At 42.2% G+C, this 24,081-nt stretch overlaps 2 protein-coding genes across 2 annotated transcripts; one reads left to right on the top strand and one right to left on the bottom strand.

Annotated features, from left to right (window-relative positions):
- Positions 1 to 3,027: 3,027 nt before the first annotated feature.
- On the top strand, positions 3,028 to 16,572 carry fbxo46 (F-box protein 46). Its single transcript, XM_042413564.1, has 3 exons — positions 3,028 to 3,450; positions 12,131 to 12,757; positions 12,861 to 16,572. Exons 2-3 carry the CDS (start codon positions 12,278 to 12,280, stop codon positions 14,700 to 14,702), a joined length of 2,322 nt encoding a protein of 773 aa, XP_042269498.1. The 5' UTR covers positions 3,028 to 3,450; positions 12,131 to 12,277; the 3' UTR covers positions 14,703 to 16,572.
- A 402-nt stretch (positions 16,573 to 16,974) lies between these two features.
- slc5a2 (solute carrier family 5 member 2) lies at positions 16,975 to 23,956 on the bottom strand. The gene is made up of 15 exons (XM_042414028.1): positions 23,704 to 23,956; positions 23,449 to 23,520; positions 22,657 to 22,761; positions 22,385 to 22,444; positions 22,202 to 22,306; positions 22,005 to 22,110; positions 21,354 to 21,434; positions 20,344 to 20,573; positions 20,001 to 20,136; positions 19,660 to 19,767; positions 19,347 to 19,497; positions 18,310 to 18,478; positions 18,000 to 18,215; positions 17,688 to 17,823; positions 16,975 to 17,617 (listed from the first exon to the last, which is right to left on the bottom strand). The coding sequence occupies exons 1-15, from the start codon at positions 23,800 to 23,802 to the stop codon at positions 17,412 to 17,414; spliced, it is 1,980 nt and encodes a 659-aa protein (XP_042269962.1). The 5' UTR covers positions 23,803 to 23,956; the 3' UTR covers positions 16,975 to 17,411.
- Between the last annotated feature and the right edge of the window lie 125 nt (positions 23,957 to 24,081).

Raw genomic sequence — 24,081 nt, 5'->3', positions numbered from 1 at the left:
CACAAATTTCTGCTGCATTTCAGACATTATGTTCATGATGTTGATGACTTCTTCTGTTGACCATCAGACCATCCTCTACCATAATGTGTATATTTTATGCATCTGCAGCTTTTGTGTATGATACACAAGAAAGGAGTGCAAAGACGGTCTATGTCCAATTAATTTTACAACTGGCCTATTGAGCAAATGTTATCATACAGATCTGCTATTCATTGCATAAAACTCATAAAACTGTAATTGACTGTCTGGAGGGCATGTCGTTTTGATATTTTGTGTAAGTTATATTGGTATATCTTCGTTTCACTAAACAATTTGTCACTGAGATACATAAGAAACTCATGACTTGCTAGAAAATTGTTGAGAAAATACAGTCGCAATTCCAGAGTAATTAATTGTAATTAATTACCAACTGTGAGGTTCAGTCACATGTAAACACACAAAGGATTTTTTAAATTACAATCCATTATTGGACTGCAAATAACAGACAATAATTTATTGTGCCATCCTAGGATATCTATTATCTTCCTTTCACTGGAAGAATAGTAGCTTGTTAGTTTTTAATTACAGTCTGCCTTGAGTCATTAATTTGGACAACAGACATTTCAGGAACATATGGAACACACATATAATCACAATATGAGTCCACAGAAAATTGATAATTGACTGATAATACGATAGAACAGATTTTTCTTAATTATGTAGAGATTGTGTTGGTTTTTCTTTAAGGCTACATCACTGACCCCAGAGCATCATGACTGTTATGATTGCATTTGTCTGTTTTGCTGATAATTCACATGGTCATCTTTTACAGTGTAATGTAATTACATACAGAGAAAATACATCTGACTATGACAATAAAGTAAATATTAATGGTGATTTGGGTACTGACATTCAGTAAGGTGTACAATACAGAAATACTGTATGCAGGACAGACACATTTACACACAATTCAGTGGTATCTGGCCCTCTGCTGGACTGAGCAGGTGTTGCTCTAAGCTTTTGCTTCTCTGCAGCCTATCTGAAATGTAAATATGTGCAAAACATACTTACCACTATGACACACATATTGTATTTCTCCACCACTATCTGTGTAACCTAACTACTTCTTACATGTGCTACAGCACATGTAGTGTAAAGATACAAGTGAAGTCAAGTGATACTGAAATATTCTTGTGTTTCTTTTCTAACGAGAGCAAGATGAAACTTATAAGTACAGGTTCAATTTTTAAAATCTGTCTTAAAACAACAGTCAGGTGCCCATATAACATTGAAAGAGGTTTTTCCTCACTGTAATCATTCTTCCTGTTCATACTGGCTATTAAAAGATCCTCTTTAAATGCACTTACAGTGTACAGTAAGTGATGGGGGCCAAAATCCACAGTGTGTCCACACAGTCATTTTGTGCAAATATGCATTTAAAAGTTGATCTGAAGCTTATATGAGGCTTCAGCAGTCTGAGTTAGTCATATCAAGTGGATATCTGACACATTTACAGTCTTTTTAGCATCAAATTCCCTCTTTGTGTTTCCTCAGACAGTGTTTCCCTGTTGAGCTGTGGTGGAAGTATAGTAACAACCAGAGGGACTTTAAAAAGACTGTAACGTTGTAACTTGATTTGAATCATTTGGACGGCTGAAGCTTCATATTAGCTTCAATTAAACTTTTCAATACATTTTTGCACAGAAGGAGGACCCCATCACTTACATTGTAAGTGCATCATGAAGGGATCTTTTAATGGTCAGTATGAACAGGAGGAATGATTATGGCAAGAAAAACCTATTTTAGTGCTCATTTGGTGGGCACCTGACTATTGCTTTAAGACAGACTTGAAAGACTGATTTAAAATATTAAAATTCCTTTAATGATCCCTGTTGGCAAACTGGGTCATTGTAGCTAAATAGAATGTCAAAAAATTAATGTAAACATAAGATAATTGAAACAAGTGTGTAAATTTGGCAAAACACTGTTCATGTCAACAATAAGTCATATTAAGATGTGCAAAATAACAACAGGGAGAAAGAAAAATTAGAGCTCACGATTAAATAAAACATTTCTCATAAGATCATTATGTGCTGCTATGTGGCCACAAATATGGAAAATGCACATTGAAAAAATTTTGCTGATTAAAAAAATTAAAACATCAATATATAGTGTGTGAAATAGATTGAAATAGATGGAGAATGGTAATATACAGCAAAACGTGCCTACTATTAGCGCACTATGACTCATTTCAAGTTTTATTTATCACATACACATTATCAGGACAATGGCAGTGAAATGTTGGTGACCCTCCACTCAAAAATACGTTTTTACTTCTTGTTCCTACAGTTGTATGTTTGAGCTTCACTGTACAGAATGATTTATGTGCAGAGTTTAACATTGGAAGGTTTTCACATTTACATCACAAATAGTTTTGAAGCCAGTTCTGGTCCAATATTCAACTTACACAAATGTGATGTGCAAACTGGAAGCCTCCAGTGCACAAACACTGAGAATGGACTTTACAGTGAAGTAGGAGACATCTTGTGTCCAGCAGTTAAACTTCAGAGATGTAATATATTTGTATATTTATAGACTCTCGATTTTTTAATGAGGAAGAAGGAGAAGGTGTAATTTTTAAGAATTTTAACAAGATAATTGAACCTCTTTTTGTGGAAAAACCATATCAGACACTAATTATTACATACAAAGTAGAATATTTTATATAAATCTTAAAACAAGTCTGGGGGGGAATCTTTAAAATGTAAACAATGCAAAATTTAAGAAAATGTAAACATGTAATAAGATACATAACATAAACACACAATATAAATGTAATATAAACATACATATACAACACATACTAAATCTACCTTATGAGTGTAAATGCGCCTTACTTTAGGTGTATATGAATGTCCACCTGTCTTTGACACAGTGACCTTATGATGTTGTGACTGTGCAGTGGTCCAGTGTAGTGAGTGAGGGGGAGCAGGGGGGCAGCAGAGGGAGGGAGCCGTGCAGACGCCATATATGGGCACACCACCGACTCTGCATCGCTATTGGCTGCGGGCCTTTATGCAGCTGCTTGTCAACAAGATGGCCTTCCTCCTACTGCCGTTTTGACACTGATTATTTTGGTATCCCCGAGAACATACCGTAAAAGCTTGTGTTACATGGGCCGCGGAGAGTCCTAACAAGGCGTACGGTCAGCTAGACTGTGTTCAGACAACTGACAGACACACACAAGCCTCGAAAGCAGCCGCCACTAAACAAGGCTGATGATACAAGGAGCTGCTGGCTAATGTCGACGGTAGCCAGCGAGCGAGCTTAGCTTAGCTACGTGGACACGGATAGTTAACTCGTGTCACCTGCATTTCACCAGACAAACAAGCGAAATACAACGAGGAAAACACTTGTCATCGACCGTTTTGCAAGTCAAGAAGGTTGTCTGTGGAGATTAACACTGCTGAGGTAAGTAGGCTAGCAAAATATAACATTGAGGTGTTTTTTTTACCTTCTTAGCTTTAGCTAATGACGGGTCTATTTACCCTGTGTTAACTACCTATTAGTTAAATAGACTATTAAAGTTCCTTTAAGCGTAGTTAATGTTAAATATCAACCAAATACACTGAAAAACATGCTAGGTCTTTCTAGGTACTGAGCTTTGATTACGACGGTGTGTAAGCAACTGTTTGCTAGTTGGGTAAAACCAGCTAACGTTACTGGTTCAAAGGTGATTTGCTACACTTAAAATTAACAATCGGATAAATATTGTCGTTGTTATTGATGTGCGTTTTGGTGATACCACACTTGCTGGTTGTCAGTGGAGAAGTTGGCATAACTCAATTGCAGCTAGTTTTGTAGGGTTAAATGGTTTCCAAAACAGGACCAGGAAAACTAATGGTTATGTGACCTGCAGGCCTCCGTTTTCCTCCAACACTTTTGAATTGCAGTAAGGACCCTGTATAAAGTGAAGCTTATTACAGTACTGTATTGGTTGTTTTGATATTACATATGCCACGAATAAACTGACATGTCGCATGGCATAACTCAGTTTGCTATAAGGAGATATGTACAAATACATGAGCTAAGATAAACAAGTCTAGAGTGAATCTGTTTTTGCTACTGTAGCATATTACAATCTCACGTTGTCATTGCTCTAAAATTTAACAAAACTCACAAGGAGTACTGTCTGATATGATATTGTTAGACAGCACATGATTCGCCCTCCTCCTCTCAGATGTTTGAGTAGGACAACACAACATTTTGAAACAGTGGCCTTTGTGACTGTGGTGTCAAAGCTTGCATCAAAGTCTACCTTGTCCTGCAGGCCAGTCAGCCACTCTCCCTAGGTGTCCCAACAGAAGGGCTGCTGTGGGTGTAATGTTCCTGGGCAGACTGCTGGAGTGATGCACTCAGCCCTATTGTTCTGTTGACAGTTTGCAGCAAAGCTGGCCTGCTGGCTGGGCTTCTGTTGCATTGTCTTCACAGGCACACATGGAGAGGGTGAGATTGAGCTAAGACTTTTTGGCAAGCTTCAGTATTATCATTCGTCAGCTTTTGGCTGGCAGGCTGAAATGCTGTGAAAAAGATTGCGGGAGAGCTGGAGTATAGGATGAGGAGGCTGAGCTGGAGTGACACTGTTCTGCATTTATCAGGCTGACTTTTTTGTAAGGACAGCCTTAAGGTGCCCACACATGATCAGCGGTAAAACCGCTCTGCACTGGCTGTGCCATTGTTTTCTTGTGGGGAGAGCGGTGGCGCCCAACTAGGCGGAAGCGCTACCCTTGGCATGGTGCACCACTCAACATTGCCACCAAGTGCTGCGCGCAAAGTTCAAATTATTTCAACTTTGACCTTGGTTGCCACTGACCTTTGAAAGCGCAACCAATGACGTAGTGATGTAGCCAGAAGCGGCGCATGCAAGCAGGGGAGGTAGAGAGCATCTGCACCATGTGTCTGCACTATGCTCTGCACCTTACCTTGCAGTGAGTGAAGAGCAAATTTCTTATCATCTGAAGGCAGCTTTAGACTCACGAGCTGATAGTCATAAAGGAAAACACAAAGCTTTAAGTCACAAGCTTTAAAATTTGTGCACCATTTGCTAATCTGACTTGTTAAATTTCAAACTAGCATTTAATATGGGATGTGGTACACTATGTGTTCTAAACTGCAGACACCTGCCATAATAAAACTATTATCCTGGTCAGAGTGCATGTCAAACTGCCCTCAATTCGAACAGGGGAGCAGAAACTCAGTTTAATGCAATGAGACAAACCTGCCAATCTCACACCACGAAAAACACCAAGATAGTAATTTGTAAACAGATCAGTACCTTGTCAACATTTAGTGTTTGTGTGTAGCTGTGTAGTCAAGACTGTGTGGATTTCCACACTTTGACTGCAGCAGTAATTCACAGGCATTTGTGTATTTAAAACAACATGTTTCGCAATGTTGGAAAAAACTTAATCAGAATGGTCCAGATAGCAGAACTGCTGTGTGTGGTCTGGTCCAGTTCACATTGTTGTCCTTTCATTTCAGACAGACTAATCTATTGTACGATTTGGCCTATTCAGTATACCTTCTGTTGTAAATGCTTCAGTCACACCATCCCTGCTAGCTCTGTTAGGGACTGTCTCACCCACTGCATGGAGACCACCCTGGATGGTTCCCATAGAAGAACTGCTTTTTATCAAAGGTAGAGAAGTTAACCAGATGAACATTTGCCAAACTAACCATTTAAGCTCCATCCTTGAAGTCTCCTCTCTTGTAAATATAGTTTGAAAACACTTCTGATTCTGCATCAGTCAATCAATCAATCAAGCAAGTTTTTCCACACGTGGAATGGGCTCATTGTTGCCCCTTGTGACCGGGGGGAAAAAGACCCACTATGACTGTGATTCTCATAGACCATCAAGTACCAGTGGATGTTTTCTGCCCTCCGAGGCAGCTTGGTGCACCAGAATGTACTGAAGAACATGCTGCTCTGAGAAGGAGAGATTTTATATTTCATCAGAAGTGTTTTTAAACAGATTTTTTCAGTTTTACAAGAGAGAATATGTGAAGGATGATGACTGACTGTTTTTTTTTTTTCCTCAAGTGTAAAATGTATGTCTTGTTAACTTGCCCGCCTCCTGATAAAGAGCAGCTCAAAGCCACTTCACTAAGCTTTTTAATGGGAAACATCTAGGATTGTCTCCATGTAGATGAGAGAGTCCCAAACGGAGCTACATCCCTGCATACTGTGGTACAGTTGTGTCATCCAGGTTGACACTAGCAGGTTGATCTCCTTCCTGCAGTCTACATGTGGAACTGCATAGTTGTGTATTTGTGCAAGCAGTTAAGTAAGGCATACAGAAAGTCATCATTACGGTTTGACAAGTAATTTGTCAGACAGCTTGGGTACCTAACGATGCAGTCTCCAGCACTGAAGTGTTGCTGTGATGTTCCTGGCTGCTTCTGTGCTTGGACAGGATTTGAAGGATTAGGTTGATGTAGAAAGCTTAAAACCAAACGCAAGCCTTCATTTTCCTGAACTGCCACAAATGAAGAGGGAAAAAAAGTTAAAGTAGCTCATATGGCTGGGCGATATGGCCAAAAATGTTACCATGATAAAAATGTTCATATCAGCTGATATCGATAATTATCATGACAAATGTCAAATCATTATTTCTTTCCAGTGTAAAGGCTCATCTTTGCTCCTGAGTGAAAGTTGAAGAAAATAGACGGCTAGTCTTCATGGTCAGAACATGACAAACACCAAACAGCAGAACATTTCACAAATCTTACATGGAACATTCAAAACAATTATTATGATAAAATCTTTTATCAACATCAAAATATGCAAGAGTAAAAAAAAGTAAAATCCCTGTTCCTCAACAGAATAAATATGTTAATAGAAAAATGAAGTACTGCAGTGTGATACAGCACATATGTAAGATGGCTCAGACTGCAAAGTTAGTTACATGTCCAGTAAGTGTTTAAATTCCAACTAAATTTATACAAATGAAAACACCCGCAATACATAGCCTACAGAAATCACCTCTGCCCAGATGAAGTTGTGACCTGATGTGCTGCAGTAAGCATATTGTCTCATTTCCCCGTTGTCAGTGTTTCTGTGTAACTGATAGCATTTCTGCTGCTCTCAACCCTGTTAATTTAGCTGTATTCTTCATTACTGCATTCATTACCTGCTGTACATTTAAACGAACACTTGTTCTTCTTAAGCACTCATAGCTCTCTCTTTCTTTTAGTGACTTTCTCATTAATCCCACAGTTGTTTACACACTATTCAGATCTGCTAGTTACTTTAGCTTAGCAGGTAGTGATGGCTTCACTCTCTCCCTCTCACTCTCCTGCTCTCTCTTACTCGGTGTGTCCTATGTTTAGCTATTCCTCTGCCTGCTTTAGTGATAATGGTACATGTAATAAATGTAGTTCATTTGCCGTGAATTAGAAGCGCAACTCCGTAGCAGTTATCAGCAGTTAGCCAGGCCCCAGTAGCTGGTGCGAGCCGACTCAGCCTCTCAGTTGAGTTATATCTAGCATTTATTGAATATTTGTTATATTTCTATCTAGGAAAATTATATTGAGATAATTATTGTTATCATTTTATCGCCCAGCCCTAATAGCTCAGTACTGGCTTAAACCGACTGTTAGGGAGTAATGTGGTATACGGAAAACTGAATGAGTGATGACTCTCCAACTATGTCTAAATGTGAGATATTGGATAGGACAATGTGTGATAAGTCTATGAGAAAGACAACCAGTATCTGTTAAGTGGTTCAGTTTTTATAGGCCTAATTTTAATAACAAGTTCAACTCAAAATAAGTCTCTCCAACATTTACCGCAGCTGTCTGACCTGAGGTTAAGTATTTTATTTAATTGGCCTTTAAAGCCACAGTCAAGGCTGATTTATGTCAGGTCGCTCAACACTTTTAATAAGTGTTGCTCAACAGAAATGATGTATTTTCAACAGGAAAAAGTGTCGTTTGACACTTTCTTTCATGTTACGCACCTGGAGAATTTTGTTATGTCGTGGACACAGTCATATTTCGTCACGCAATGTGATTGGGTAGTGTTACTAATGTCACCATGGAGATTGTAGTTTTCACTAACTTTGCATAATTTGTAACATCCTTGTTTAATTAGTCCCGGTTGAGATGATATAATGTAACTAAACAAGCTGGCTGGAGGATAGCATCTGGTTACCATGGAGACAACCGAACCCTTCACCAAAGCATAAATTGAAAACGTTGTGAGACTCTTTAAATTCGGTTGAGTGACACTTTTCAATAGTGTTGAGCTGACCCACCAACCACTCAGCCTCTTTCACACCAAAAAAGTTAATCTTGTGGGAGAAGCTCTCCAGAGTGTGATGTGGACAGAAAGAACAAAGCTCCTCCAAAACGATGATACATGGACACACAAGCTTGGGTGCTGTGTAGCAGTCATTTTAAGACATTCTGTGATCGCTCATTTTGAATGGCAGTTAAGCTGATCACACAATACTGTCATTGATCTTTATATATGTTTATGTTGTAAGATGACATCTCAAGCATTAAATAGTGATTTGATTGTTGGCCGTAGTCGCAACAACCCAGAAATTACTGTTTCACTTGGTTAACTAGAGGCATTTATAAACAATTTTATACTTGGTTCAGTCATCTGACAACAGAAACAAAAACATAGGAAACGACAAATATTAAATTGTGTGTTAAACTACATTGAAACACAGTATAAGTGATCAAATGGAGTTTTAACCTGCCGCGACCAACAGGAGTAACCAGGCTGTGTCTGTACCACTCTGTGCCAAATGTTGGCTGCACAGCATAATTTTGTTTGCCAACCCAAAAGGAGGAAGAAGAAGAGATTTGAATGTTTTTCATCTTTTGTTTTGTTTCAGTGTAGATGGAGGACAATCAAAAACGCTAATGTGGACACGTCATGTTTACATGTAAACAGTGAGTGTGAACATTGCTTAAGAATTATTATATGTAGACTCTCTTTTCTCAACAATTTTTAGTTCACAAGAAACTGAGAGCTAATGATTGTGTTCGATAGCATGATAAGGTGGCTGATACTCGTGTGTGTGTGAGTCTTGTACTTGAGCGCTGCAGTGACACATTGTCTCTCTTCTGGCCCCTCTTATGATTCCATCCAATCTGTTTGAGCGGTAGATTGCATGATGCAGTGAGAGGGAGGGAAAAGAGGGGTTGATGGAAAGGAGGTTGAGAATAAAAGTGTTTAAAGAGACAGAGTCATGAGGGGTCATGGAGAGAAAGGGTAGTAAAATGGGTTCACTAGCTTTCCCCCCCCCCCCCCTCATAACAGTATAATCTGCTTGCTCTTAGCCGAGTTGTTGCTGTGTGATTATAGAGGAAGCATTTGAATTGGTCCACCACGCTGTGTGGGCGGTGTTTGCTTTTTGCACCTCTCTGAGCGTTTCCATTAGTCCAAATATACAAAGCACCACTAGGGCTGCTGCGGTATTGATTTTTTTTTCCCCTTACCGCACAAATTACCGAAGCCATTCAAACTGGTGCGGTTTAAAAAAATAAGTAATAATAATGTAAACCTCAGATGTCATAAAATAATTGGTTTCTAAATAAACATTTCAAATGCATTTATTTGAAAAGTTTATGAAAAGTCCATGACAGGTTGTTGACCTGTCAAGTTGCTGCCACACTCTAAAATCTACCATGCAATTTGTAAATTTACTACTGTTCAGATCAGACAACAAGCTAATCAAAGATACTCACACAGGAGCTAACTGCATGTCTAGACCTGTAGAGGTGAAAGGACACTGCACAGACACGAAGTGGGAGTGAGTTGTTGTCATTTATAGTAAATATAAAAAGGGCTTGTCAACAATATGTTTCACACATTATGAGGTTGTTGTTAGTATACACTGGTGTGAGGCACAATTTGCCATGGGCTCAGTACACATAGTTTCAACTATTTTATCGGTATTGATTGAAATTTGTCAGAGTCCTCACTTTTATCATTTGATATGTTTCCTCTGGATGTTGTGGTTCATCTGGTCTGATGCTCATGTTGATATTGGCACTGCAGCTAACTATTATTTTCATTACTATTTTATCTGCTGGTTAATCGATTAATCATTAGGTCTATAAAACGTCAGAAAATACTGAGTATGTTCATTATAGTTTCCCAGAGTCAAAGGTGATGTCTTATGTCGTGTTTTGTCCAACCAATAAGTTACCAATAAGTTGAGTTTACAAGGATATAAAACAGAGAAAAGCAGAAAATCCTCACATTTGAGAAGTTGGAACCAGAGAATGATTGGGGTTTTTGCTTAAAAATGACATAAATGATTAATCATTTATCAAAATGCTTGATGATTAATTTTCTGACCAGCCAATCACTTGTGAAATGTTGCACCTCTAGATAACGATTGATAGCATGCGAGAGAGTTGAACATAATTTTTATTGAACTACTCAAAGGCTGGAGTGGCTGGTTGGTCCTGGTGTTTGCATCTATGTAGTTACAACTGGTACAATCAGGACTTTGTATATTAGCTGGTGAGTGAAGATAAGTATATCATCATTCATCCCATATATACCACGGTATAGTCAGTGATGTGGTTTTGGCTTTTGTCGGGACCTGGTCTTAGCCTGTTGCAAGTTATCTTAAAGTCCCCCTCTACTAAAATTATTTGCTTATTGTTACTTCATTTGGATTGATTGGTTTGAGCTTCACTGAATGAGTTTGACACTAGAAGACTGTTTTCACATTCATTGGTTGACAGAGGAAAGTTTCTCTTTGCTCACCTGAAATCTCAGTTTAAGATGCGGCTGTATCAGCATTTGTTCTCTAACGTGCAGTCTGTCAGCTTGCAGCGCCGGGGGAGTGTCAAAGCAGGAGAGAGCACCAGGATTTGTGACATGACGACTAGTTTGGAAGCCAGTCGTGGTCCAATATGCAACTTTAACAAGTGCAATGTAGAAACATGAAGCCTCCAATGTACATATGTCTAGCAGTTAAACATTTGAGTTTTTAACAAGGTAATTGAACTTTTTTGTGGAAAAACCATATTGGACAAAAATTATTAATCAAGTATTAGTATTATTTTTATGTTTTAAAACATGTCTGGAGGATCTTAAAGTTGGAAATTGCACAGTTTCAAATCACAAGTTAATATGATTTAAAAAAAAAAAAAAAAACTTCTAGCTAGCTTAACCCTATAATACAGTTTAAACATGTAATATATGAAGTGTAACCTCGAAGGGAGCAGCTCAGGACTGACAGATGAGCCGTAACTCTGAGTTCAAGCTGTTCTCTGCTGCAGAGGAGGCCTTGAGCATCAGCAGTGAGCCAAACGTGTTGCTCCGTCGCCACTTGTTTCTCTCCTTAAGCGTGCCAGCACGTTCCTGGCAGCCCCTACAGCTGGCATAGCCGCAGAAGCAAAGTACGCTGGGTGGACTAAAGGCTTCCCCCCCCTAGCCTGTAGCATAGGCTCTTTGGCATGGAGAAAGGGGTGAGGACAGCTACAGCAGTTTCACTACTACCCCACCCCCTCATGCTGTGTGCTAAAAATAGGTCCAGCATATGCCTGCATGCTCCTCCCTGTGTTGCCTCCTATTAAGCAAGTCCTCTTTGAAGCACTGAGATGCAGGAGAGGAGCGGAGGGAGGGAGACAGAGCAGAGTCCATTTGGAGCTTTTGTGTTCCATCTTTTCATCCCTTTCATCTGCACGCCACAGACACCAAACCTGAAATGGAATCCCTTTAATTTGATTTAGAGGCTTCGAGGCGAGGGAGATGATCTTACTACACAGTAGCAAATGTAATTGCAAATGGAGTTTGGCCAAAGTTGGAGGCAGGCCAGTTGTGATTATTTCAGATAGTTTTGTGAGGATAGTTGTGTTATCTCTATACCAGTGACTGTGCTGCTGCTGTAAAATGCTAACACCCAGTTTGAATTGTACCTCGAGGCAAATATTCAGTACAACCTCAATTGGTCATTGATTAACTGAGTTGATTCCAGCACTGACGAGCATTGTTGCTCCTGAGATATGAACTCTGTTGTTAGTGACTGAGCACTTGAATGACTGTGCTGTTGCTCTCTCTTCTCTAATTCTCTCCCTCTGCACTTTCTTCTTATCTCCCACTTTCCTCTTGATGCAGGTTGTATGCCCAGTGTTGCTGGTGACCTTGGTGGCAGACAGTGCCCATCAAGTTGGCACTGGGACAGGGTGCCGACAATGAGAGCTCTGGCTCTGGGTGCTTGCTGGCCAGCATAGGTGCCGATATGCCCCGGTGGTCCGCATCCTGATGGACCGAGACACCTTCTCCCACATCCGTCTGTGGTGCCCACGCCCCTTTGGCACCTACTCCCAGAACAAAGCTAGGAGCCCAGGCTCAGGGGGCAGTGGCGGAGGTGGCGGTGGGGCAGGGTCCCCATCCCTCTGCAAGGCTGAACCCTCTCCAGGTGCCAGAAGGACGGTGGATGGGACTGAAGATGGAGGGATGATAGTGGGGGTGCAGGAACAGAATGGAGAGGAGGAGGATGTGGGCTCGGAGAACACTCCACCTGAACCTGAGCTTGTCTCCAGCTCCCTGACACAGAGCCAGGCCCCTCCACCCTCTTCAGCCCCTCCATCACCACCCTCTTCTGGGTCCCAGATGGAAGACGGCCGCGTGCTGTTAGACACCTGGTATGTCATTAAGCCAGGAAACACCAAGGAGAAGATTGCCTTCTTTGTGGCACACCAGTTCAGTGGAGCAGGCCAGCCCAGACCCAGTGCCATGAAGGTAAGGGGCTACAACAAAATGTGCCGCAGGGATTTGCTTTTTGTTGGACACATCAGTTCCAGTTAGTTGTTTTTCAATTGAATATGATTTTTTTTTTCTGCAGGTTAAAGGAAACTGGGCAACTGACTGCAGTAAAGCCAAAAGACGAAGGCGATGCTCATCCTACGATCCTCCAACTCGCTCCCAATCCTCAGAGCCACACCTCGGCCATGAGTCCTCCCTGGCACCCAATGCACCTCCTAGCCCTGATGAGCCACCACTAGGAGGGGTGAATGAGACAGACCTGCTGTCCGTGGCAGAGATGGTTGCCTTGGTTGAGCAGAGGACAGCCATGGCCCTCCAGGGGATTGTGGCTGTTCATGGGAACCAACACCACCAGCCTCCAACTACCACTCATGGCCAGGGCCTTACCCCCCACCAGCACACTCTACTCCGAGGCACAGTATCAGACCCCACTCCTATCGTGTTTGTTTCTGACAGTTCAAATGGCCAACCCTCTAAAGAGGCCAAAGAATCATCATCTCCCATCCAGACAGACCAGGAGCTGGAGGAGCAGCAGGAGTCATGCAGGGTAGCCCAGGCCATTGCACACTTTGAGTCCCAGAACCTGGAGAATCGGCTTCATCTGGGCGCTAGTTCTGGAATAGACTTTTCTAATCGAGACGCAGAAAGGGAGCGCAGGAAAGGAGGGGAGTCTGGCATTGTAACACCTCCTCCACCCCCCAGCCACAGTCACGGTGAGGTGAGGATAGCTTTCCGAGTGTCAAATCTGGACCCACGGTCTCAGTTGGAGCCAGCTGGCAGGTCCCGCTGTATGTTTATGAGCTGTGGTGGTGGTGGTAACCAGGCAGCAGCCAGGTCCAAAGAAAAAATCACCTGTGACCTCTACCAGCTTGTCAGTCCCTCCTCAAGGGATCCCAGTAGTTTGCTGCTCGCTGCCACAACTGCTGCCCCCAAACCGGAAGGGGACCTCCATCACCCGGACAGGCAGGCTTGTGGCAGCCCGGACCCAACCCAGGAGCTCTCCTCTGGGGAGAAGAAAGCGGTGGGTGTAGGGAGGGAGCGAGTCACCGGCTTTCATGTGGAGGTGGTGGTGACAGGTGCTGTGGACCAATGTGTGTTTTATGGCAAGGACAGTACAGAGAATGTGCAAGAAGAGACGGTGTGTTTTGCTATGCCTAGTGGGGGAGGAGGTGGTGGAGGTGTAGGCAGCTCCACTGACCCTTCATCAGATGATCCTCCTCCTGGACAGCTCTTCTTCCTTCAGCCCCCTCGGGGTGCAGAGGAGGATGTAAAAGGAACAGGCACTGGCAGTGGGTCAGGAATGTGCTCTTTGGACTGTGCCAACAACAACGGCCCTGGGGCAGGAGTGGCAGTGGGCTCAGGGGAGCGGACAACTCGACCAGACTCTCCCCTGGCCAGCGTTGGGGAGGACTGTTCAGACCCTTCATTGTGTCGCCTCTATCGCCACGTGTCCCATGACTTCCTGGAGATCCGCTTTCAGATTCAGCGCCTCCTTGAACCGCGCCAGTACATGCTGCTGCTCCCGGACCACATCATGGTCAATATCTTCAGTTACCTGCCCACACGCTCCCTGGCAGCCCTCAAGTGCACCTGCCACTACTTCAAGGTGCTGATTGAGACATACGGGGTGCGGGCAGTGGATTCTCGCTGGAATCAAGACCCTCTCTACAGGGATGACCCCTGCAAGCAGTGTAAGCGGCAATATGAGCGTGGGGATGTTTCCCTGTGCCGTTGGCACCCCAAACCTTACCACCATGACTTGCCTTATGGACGTTCCTACTGGATGTGTTGCCGGCGTACAGACAAGGACACACCAGGCTGCCGTGTTGGGCTCCATGATAATAACTGGGTCCAACAGCCTGCTGATGGCTCTCAGCCCATCCGCACCAAGAGGGAGGACAGGAGGGAGGAGGCCAGGTAGAGAGGAAAGGGTACACCTCACGTACCAACTCTCATCTCCTCCTGCGTACTTCTTACTCCCTCTCATCTCTACTCAGAGGATGAACATAACAAAGAGTATGGAGTATGAGGAGGAATCAGCACTCCAGGACTGTGTTTTTTTTCTTTGTTCCAGCACTCCTTTCTCATAGTTGCCCTCGGTGGAGGGAGGTTGAGAGGTAAAGAAGGAAGAGAGGTGTGTCACTCTCCTTGCCTTTTTTTTCAAGCCCTCCAGAATCCCTCTTTCCCCCTACTGTGCTCCAGAGTGGCACCTTTTAAAAGTTTGCATACCAGGGTTGGGGTCCCCTCCTGCTGCTGTCAGTCAGCCCTCTTTCTGCCTCTTACTCATTCGGGTTTCTGTCTAACTCCGTACATGGTTGTTAGGTAATACATGTGAAAACTTTGCAGTGTATTTGATTGAGATTAGCATTCATAAAGTGACGCATAGAAATGTAATGCCCTAGAGCCTGCTTATTGTTCCCAATACTTGTTCTATGTTCTGTGTTATATCACAAACTTCCATGTTAGCTGTACAATGGTGCTTCATGGAATGAGCTGTACTGAGTCCAACAGATGTAAAATTTTTCAGTGGTGGAATGTTCAGCGTTGCTAAAGAAATGTGATTGTATAAAGCAAACTTGATTTTCCGTTGTAGAAGACTGCCATATGTACCTGTCCTGCACCATGCGTTTCTATTTCTCTGAATGTGCTGTAACGTTGTACCATGTTGATCAGTTCCCTGATAATGCTGCTGAAATCATTGCCTGTGTCACTGATGTTAATTCTGAAATAGCCATACTATTGGTTAATGACAGGCACAGTCTCACCATACTAGCCAGTCTTACTGGCCACTGAGACCTGTTCTTGTCATTGTTTCAGAGTGGACCCTAACCTTGCTGACCAGCCATAAAGAGGAGCCACTGAGTACTTTCTGGTTTACAGAGAATTATGGGAGATGGACTATTAATTAAGACCAGTGGGATTGATTGGGATTAAAAAGAGAAACTTGATGTCACTTTGGAAAAGGCCTGATGTCACTTTGTATGGTTTGATTGACTTGCTTGTTTGCCATTTTGTTTGTTTTTTGTTTTTGGTTTGGCTGTTTTATTGGAGTGTGTGTCAGAGAATGTTTGCTGTTGTATTTGCTTTTATTCTTGAGGACTGTGCTCTCCCTGTATCAGTCTGTCCCCCTACTCAACTTGCAAAGATGCATTTTTTTAAAACTTCATCTTTGTTTAAAGCCCCAGCTCTCTTCTTTCCTCCTCTCCCCTCCGTCCTCCGATTCGGCAGAGGGCAGTGTTTGCCAAAGCCGTTATTCATGCTTTGAAGCGGGTGAAACCAACTACCACAGACTGCAGAAACTCTCTACACCAGCTTCCAGCCTTAAAAGCCCCCTACCTCTTACCCCCCCCCACCCCCACCCCCTGCAGGAGATTGAGGCGTCAGATACCTCACAAATGGTCAAGAGTATTGGGAGTTGCACAGGACCCTGTAAGTGGCTAGATTTTAAAATGCTTGACAGACTTCATCCAGCTTTACTGGATCCACCCATAACTCTGTGTGGGAGTGTAAGATGAACAGTGCCTGGTGACGGCTCTGACTCTTCAGTCTTGGAAAAACCTCTTTTCTCTCTCCTCTCCCCCCCTCCCTTGCTTTTACACTCCCCCACCCCTGCAAGCTGACAGACTGGACGTTAAAGAACTGATGTTATGAATGATGCTGAAACTCTGCATGGAGGTGGGAAGATGGTTGGGTAGTCACGGGAGAACTCTGTAGGTTCCAGACATGTACAATGCTAATGGGAAATATCTGCTTAAATAAAAAGAAGTGATGATTAAAACTGGAAATCTGAATCCCTACCTGGTTTGTGTGGTGTGTGATCAGTAAATATAGGCCTGGAACTAATAATGGCTTCAAATCTGTTCATTTAAAAATGATTAAATTATTGTTCTACACAATGTCAGTGATTAAAACTTGTCACATCTTATCAGAGCTGATTTAAATCTGCCCAACATACAATATGGGACAGGCAACACTTGTGAATCGAGTATTAGTTTTTGACATACTTTTGATTATTATTATTAATGTACATGTAATGTACAGTGACATACATTGTTCTTTACTTTTCTTTAGATAAAGTGATGAATTGTGAGTGAAGGTAAGTTATGTAAAGTCCTTTTCAATTTTTCATTGAGTTCTTGAGCCAAAGTTTTAAAAGAAGTCCAAAAACTTTGAGAAAAACAAATCTTCGGGCTACGTGAGGCTTTATTGAGTTTACATTTATCAGGATGGATATCTCAGATTCAAATTTCTTCTCACACCTATGTCAGTGCTGGAAGCAGGGAAAGATTGACTTGTGATTTAATCAATGTGTAACAGTATACAGTAATGGCATTGTAACTTGATAAAACCACATTCTCACACTGCATTACACATGCGCTTCAAAACTGCACAATTGGCTGCAACTGAGCACAACCTGATGTGCTCTGCAGAAAAAGTGAGACTTGGTAGTATGAAATATTGCTCATTTTGAACCTTTTGTGACTGAAAACAACTACATTACTTGCAGTGTAGTGATGAGTCATTGCCAACAGATGACAGCACTGGTGTATTTTTTCCATCACACAAAGTGATTAAATCTAATCACATTTTACAACTCAAGTTTAAACAAATCCACTTTCAAGTGAGACTGTTAAGCATAGTAACCCCACATAAAAACTGCTACAGCCATCATGATGAGAGCATTGGCATCCACAGTGTACTTCCACACAGGCTTCTCGCTGATGTCAGGTAGCTGCTCTGACGCCTCAGGTGCTTCTTCCTCGAGGGCCTGGGAGCTGCCCCCGCCACAGAGCCGGCCAACCAGATGGCAGATACCAGACTTTTCTTCCTCAGCCACTGAGAGGGAGAGAAATGTGTCAGTACTTTCTGTTAATGTATGTTTGTTCCATTTGTCTGGCTTTCTTACCGGCATCATTACTGTTGTTCTCCCTCATCCTCTCAGCAGCCTCTCTCCGGGCTCTCCTCCCTCTCTCCTCTTGCTCCCAGTCCAAATCCTGCCTCTCCTCTTTGGAATGACGCAGGCTAAACACCAGACGATGGAGCTGCAAAGGAAAGAGACCGAGCTCAGAACTTCATTAGACAAGAAACTGATTTCATCTGAAATTTCCTAGTAAATGTCAATGCAGCAGATTCTTCACTTTTTTCATGTCATGGAGTCTTGAGGAATAAGAGACCTTTATATATTGGGTGTTGTGTCTTTGTCTAAAAAATAACTTACATGTTGGTCCTCTATGGGCTTGGTGCAGTAGCTGACCAGCAGCACCAGCACTGACGTACAGAAGAAGAGTATGATTGCAAAGTGTAGATAGTGGACCCCGCACACCAAGAAAGGACAGTGAGAAGGGAAAATACAGCTTCCAGTACCGTACCAGAACTCTGGCAACATCCGACACAGACCCATCACCAGGCCGCCTATCAGGCCCCAGAATGCACCCTGAAGGTATGGATAGGATTTCACCTGGTGTTTCACACATATATCCAATGCATGAATGTGACAAGATAATAATAATATGCATATGCTATCTCACCATCTCATTCACCCGCTTGACAAACACAGCCAGTAGGAAGACCGAGGCGATGGGGGGAGCCAGGTAGCTTGAGATTGACTGGATGTAATCAAACAGCTGACCACTCTGGGCTGCCTGGACAACTGGGATCCAGCAGATACTGATGGCTACAATGCACAGCACCCAAACTCTGAGAAGGAGAGAAGAAGGATGTGAAGAGGAAAAGGAAATATATGGGATGAGTCCAAAGTGGCAAACACTTCATCTATAAGTTTTCGTTGGCCTATGGGATGTTTAGAACAGAGCTGCAACTAACAAATCTGTCCATTAGTCTCTCAAATAAACAATCATTTAGTCTACTAAATGTCAAAACATTGTGAATAAAATGACAATTTTTCAGAGTCCAAGATGGTCTCAAAATAGCTTGTTTTGTCCAAATAACAACATCTCCCCCAAAAATATTCAGTTTACAATGATTTGAACAGAGAAAATCAGCAAATCCTCATATCTGAGAAACTGGAACAACAGAATGTTTGGCATTTTTTCTTGAAAAATGACTGAAATGATTAATCAAATATTAAAAATAGTCACAGATTAACTGACTAATCGATTAATTAACTAATCATTGCAGCTCTAGTCTAGAGTAGAAATTAGTTTGTTATTAAATGCTCACATTTTGAGATATTTAATGGTACAAAATATCTGCTGCAGCAATTTTGCAAGTTCTATGCAAAAGGTTTAAAAAAAAAAAGGCCTTCAAAAAGAGACTCAAACCCTAAACCCAAGCTGCGTTAATGCCGTTGTCTATGCATGGAGCAACATCATTGCTTCATGAAAAAAAGATTTCAACACGTATTAGGGAGCAGTCAGAAGCCGTCACTTTAAGCCCCAACAGATGCTGTTGATTTAGCCTGCGTTCACACTGTAGCTACATCAGTCCAATAACATAATAACATGTAATAGGGTAGTATAAGAGAAAGAAAGTTAGAGAACTGCAACAATTTGAAATGCTTAGAAGTCTAATGTACCATTTGTTTACTGCAACAGCGCCTCTTTACCTGCCTACGATAATGAGCTCACTCTCAGTGGCCTGCGGTCTGATACGAGTCCAGATGTCCATGGTGAAGAGGGTGCTGCTGCTGTTAAAGATGGAGGCCAAAGAGGACATGAGTGCAGCCAGCATCACAGCCAGCATCAGACCTCGCAAACCTGCGCAGACAGACGGCAGCGAGGAAGGTGGGACGGAGGTGGGATATGGGGAAAAAAGGTTGGAGTGAGTGGGACGGTGGAAAGGGATGAGAGGTGTAAGATAAAATCTCTCAGCAGAAATGTTGACGCAGTCTTGAGTCAGTCATTGTTTTGTGTTCTTACCGTTCGGCATAATTGAAACCACCAGTTTAGGGTAAGCAATATTGGAGCAGCCCACCTCAGTCCCACACACCCTCTTACACTCTTCAGGGACCACGCAGCCAACCTCATCTACAGGTGAAAGAAACACACACACTGTAAATATACAGATTTCAAGACAAAAGTCAAGTCAGACACTTGACAAGATATTTTTTAACAAAATTACAACCTCTGGGTTTATACATGACAGCTAAGTTGAGTCAACACTTCCTCAGCAGAATGTATCTACAGCAGAACTATTGTTTCTTCTGTTTTTGTCAACTTCCCTTCAATGGGAATGAGAGGGACCAGTGTGAGCCACAGACCTGGGTAGAGGACCCTGCTGATCATGCCGGGGAACACCATGAGGAACATCGGCAGCAGTTTGAGGTAGCCACACAAGATGCAGCCGGCCTTCACATGGGTCAGACTACGAGCTGCAAGGCACCGCTGGACTATCACCTAGAGAAACACACAGGACACATACATGGAAACACATTTTCTCACGTCTACGGTGCAGGACATTATGCATTACTGGTTAAGTAAATTACAGTGTAGTGACTTGCAGTAGCTCTAGTGAAGTCAGCTACAGCCTGAAAGTAGCTGGTTAACCTGAAACAAAGCCCAAGCGCTTCAGCTGACAAGTGTTAAAGAATGTGGGATGCTCACTTGATCCGTGCACCAGTACCAGCCTCCAACTATAGCGATCCCAAGCAGCACCCCAGGCCAGGGCAGGTCCCCTGTGGTCGGGTCCCTAAGCAGACTGAAGGCGTCCTGTCTGGGGGTGTAGCAGTGAGAGGAGATGTTGTAGCGCTGGGGATCCTGGGAGGAGAAGTTACGTGGCAAGGCAGAGCTGTATCTTTCCAGCAGAGCGCTGTAGCCTCCTACTTCAGCAAAAGCTAGAGGGAAAAGGGAGAGATGTGGGTCATTTAAAGGGTCTGTCCAAGCAAATCATAGAAAAGGCAAGTTGTATCTTTCCATGCATAGCTTTGATGGAACTCAATTCAACTCCCTTTAATTTAGGTGGCAGTATGGGGTGTTTCGTATGATGATTCTTACAAGAGTCATTATGGTATGGATATTCCTGTTCTGCATTTAGGTGTAATACATCACTGTTAAATGTAAAAGTGTACTGCATTTGTTTTTCCCATCCAGTTCCACAGTCCAGAGTTCCCTTGTCTAATACAGTCCTGACTGGAGATATGAGTCAGCTGCTGAGTCAGCACTATCTCTTTAACGCATCACCAATTCACAAAAGGGATTTGCCGTTCTTCCTCCTCCGCTGGTTCCTCTCCCGCTTTTATCTGGTCTGCTTCCTTCTTTAATCTACACCAGGATTAGACTGACATACTGTGTTTTGACCTTTTGTGAAAAAAATCAATAAGGTTGTCGGGGGGGGGTTGCTGTTTTGTCGGCTGAAGGTGGACAGTGAAGTTTTGACTCTGCAGTGTCAGCACACTGTATGCTGCTGCAGTGAAATTAATGATTAGTGACCCTAGTTAATCTCTTCCCTGTTCCCTGATAGACGCAGGTCTGCAGAGACTGACAGAAGCCAAGAACATGAACAATGTGCAGTTTTTTTGTAAGATAAAAAAAATTAAAATACAGCATTTATTGGAAGATTTAATATCATGTGTCTACAAAAGGTTTATGAGTATGATGATACAGTCTGGACTTACAAAAGCCGGTTAGGACAAAGGCTCCAGCAATGATGACAAAGGTCTGAACTGTGTCAGTGAACATCAGAGCAGCTAGGCCACCTGGTGATACACACACACGCACACAAACACCTTAAAATACACATACCAACAGAAATCTTGAAATGTACTCCAGTGATTTGGTATTGCACTTCCATAAAGTTGAGGGGTTTGCAAGAGACAGACTAAAAAAAAAAGAATGATCAAAATTGAAGCAGCAGATGCTGAGATATCCAGACTTTTAGCCACATAAACACTGGATCCTACATTTCCCACAATGCAACCAATAGCATATTTTCATTAAACCCTCTGTGCCTAAATGTCCACATCTTTCAAACTCTACACATTTCCAGTTTGTGACGCAGGAATGTGAATCCCATGCCAAGGTAACCGTGATGACATCACTATGACATGATCATTGTTATTTTCTCAACTTCAGTGCTACCTTCAGAGCCACACGAGACATTATACAACTATTTTTGCAAGCTGAAAATAATCAGTTTCTGTACGTACAGTAAAGTAAACTGATTATTTTCAGGGTTGTACTCCACGTGTAAAATTGGTGGACTGCCCTTTAAGAAAAATAACTTCATGGACCAGGTTCAATACATAAACACACATTCACTCACATACCTGTAACAGTGTACAAGGCTGTGATTAACAGGAGGGCGATGACGGCCACATAGATGTTCCACCCTAATGCCTGCTGGATAAACACGGCTCCTGAAAACATGTCCACCTGGAGAGATGGACAGAGTAATCAGCAATGAGGAAAAGAAATACAAACAGTATATTCCTCTGATTGTGTTTTCTCAGACGTTATGGCTCACTGATATCTTGGTGAAAATGTAGAGGAACAAGGAGATAACAGAGAGGTAGAGGCTGATTCTGGTCCCTCCAAACCTCTTCTTTAGGTACTGGGGCATCGTGATCACCTAACACAGCACACTGTATATTAATATAGGAAATCAGTGAATGTGAACTGAAATTATCATACAGCCTGAGCTACTTACCCCAGCTGTGAGGTAGACGGGTACAAACAGCCAGCCGAGCAGCAGCACAATGAACAGAGCCTGACACAACATACAACATATGACATGTTAGACTATTCCTTCTCCTACTGTAGTTCACTCTCAATGACATTTAATTTGTGGCACCATAAATTAGATTCAGTATCTCCTTGTTATGAAGGTCATTTATGTATTGATTTGATGTTTCAAGGTGGTGATTAATGTGTAACTAAACTGCAGAGTTCAACAGGATGGAAGTATACAGTGTGACTTACATTCCATTCAAACCCTCCCACAGCGATGCCGCTGGCTGCTCCAGTGCCTGCCAAGCCGACAAAATGACCACTACCAATGTTGCTGGCAAACAAAGATGCACCAACCTGAATAAAAAAAGAACACAAAATAGCACAGAAGAAAAATCACATATGTGGGTAACAGAAATGCACAAAACTGAGAAATGAGTGCATAGTGAACCCCACAAAATCTTCAAAATTGAGCTATGTATTGTCTCTTTTCTTTTTTACTTAAGAAGATCCAAAAGGAGATGACTTTAGGTCTACATCCTTTCTTCCATCACAGGAAGAATTGAACCTAAAGATAATCCTGTCATCTCAAAGTTCAAGCAGACTGATTTTACTGAACTAGAGCCTGGCCTATACTGGATTTCTGAAGCAGATACAGATATTGATATTTGAGAGTTTACAAAATCTAAAAACTTCAATAAGCAGTTTTAATTAAGATAAGATTTCCTTATACTTGTTCTGGTCTCTGAAGGCTTTGTGAATGCGTTCAGTGATTGGCTTGCAGTGGAGGACGAGGCCTTTTGTGACGGGAGGCATGCTGGGGTCATAGTAGGCCTCCTGAGTGGGGATTTTTTTATTTTTTAAAGATATGTAGCATACTGAGTGAGATTTAGTTGAAAAATAAACTTGTCAGCACCCTCTGGTGGACAATGTAACGGCAACACTCTAAATTAGCAACTTCCTATTATATTATACACATATGCTGATACTAATAAGGTAATATCAGCCTATATGTTTGTCAGTGTAACTTTACATTGAACTCACCGGCCACCAGGTCATGGTCCGCCCTGCCAGGAAATATCCTCCAACTGTCCCACGATTGGTTCGAAACATGGACTGAAACACAATGAGGAAAAATCTGATATTATCACAAATGCAATGTTATTTGTTCCTGCTTATACATACAAGAATATGACATACATGTCTTATGGTGATATACTGTTTATATTTTAATTAGTTATCAAAACCTACTGATTATTACACTCAATTACACACACAGACTAACACAGGTGCACTCACCCAAATGCCGACACCAATGACCGTGATGAAATATCCAACAATGATAATGATGTCTGCTGGGTTGTTGATGATCACCTTGTCTGATGAGAGTTCCTCCATTGTTCTACTCAATAACTGTATACTGTATACACTAGCTTTGCTTCCAATGGAGATTAGAGCCTTAAAATAACGACTATCATCTGCAAAAACACCCAAACTTATATAGTAATAGAACCGAATACTTACAAGAGAACAAATACTGTATCTCTGGCTGACTGATGTATGGGCAGCAGGACTGCAGTGGTCAGTCCAAGTGAGAACTTTGGCCAGCAGCAACAATGGGCAGATTCAGCAGTTTATTAATTTGAGTAATTATTAACATCAAACCACGAGAAATGT

The sequence above is a fragment of the Thunnus maccoyii genome, chromosome 6 (assembly GCF_910596095.1).
Source record: "Thunnus maccoyii chromosome 6, fThuMac1.1, whole genome shotgun sequence".
NCBI lineage: Eukaryota > Metazoa > Chordata > Actinopteri > Scombriformes > Scombridae > Thunnus > Thunnus maccoyii.
This window is presented reverse-complemented; position numbering and strand designations above follow the sequence as displayed.

Excerpts from the sequence above, each read along its gene's own strand:
- fbxo46 (XM_042413564.1), top strand. The coding sequence starts at position 12,278 with ATGGACCGAGACACCTTCTCCCACATCCGTCTGTGGTGCCCACGCCCC. Across the intron at positions 12,758-12,860 it reads CCAGACCCAGTGCCATGAAG|GTTAAAGGAAACTGGGCAAC; the intron begins GTAAGGGGCTAC and ends TTTTTTCTGCAG.
- slc5a2 (XM_042414028.1), bottom strand. The coding sequence starts at position 23,802 with ATGGAGGAACTCTCATCAGACAAGGTGATCATCAACAACCCAGCAGAC. Across the intron at positions 22,307-22,384 it reads CCGTCTACCTCACAGCTGGG|GTGATCACGATGCCCCAGTA; the intron begins GTAAGTAGCTCA and ends GTGCTGTGTTAG. Across the intron at positions 19,768-20,000 it reads CAGCAGGGTCCTCTACCCAG|ATGAGGTTGGCTGCGTGGTC; the intron begins GTCTGTGGCTCA and ends TTTCACCTGTAG.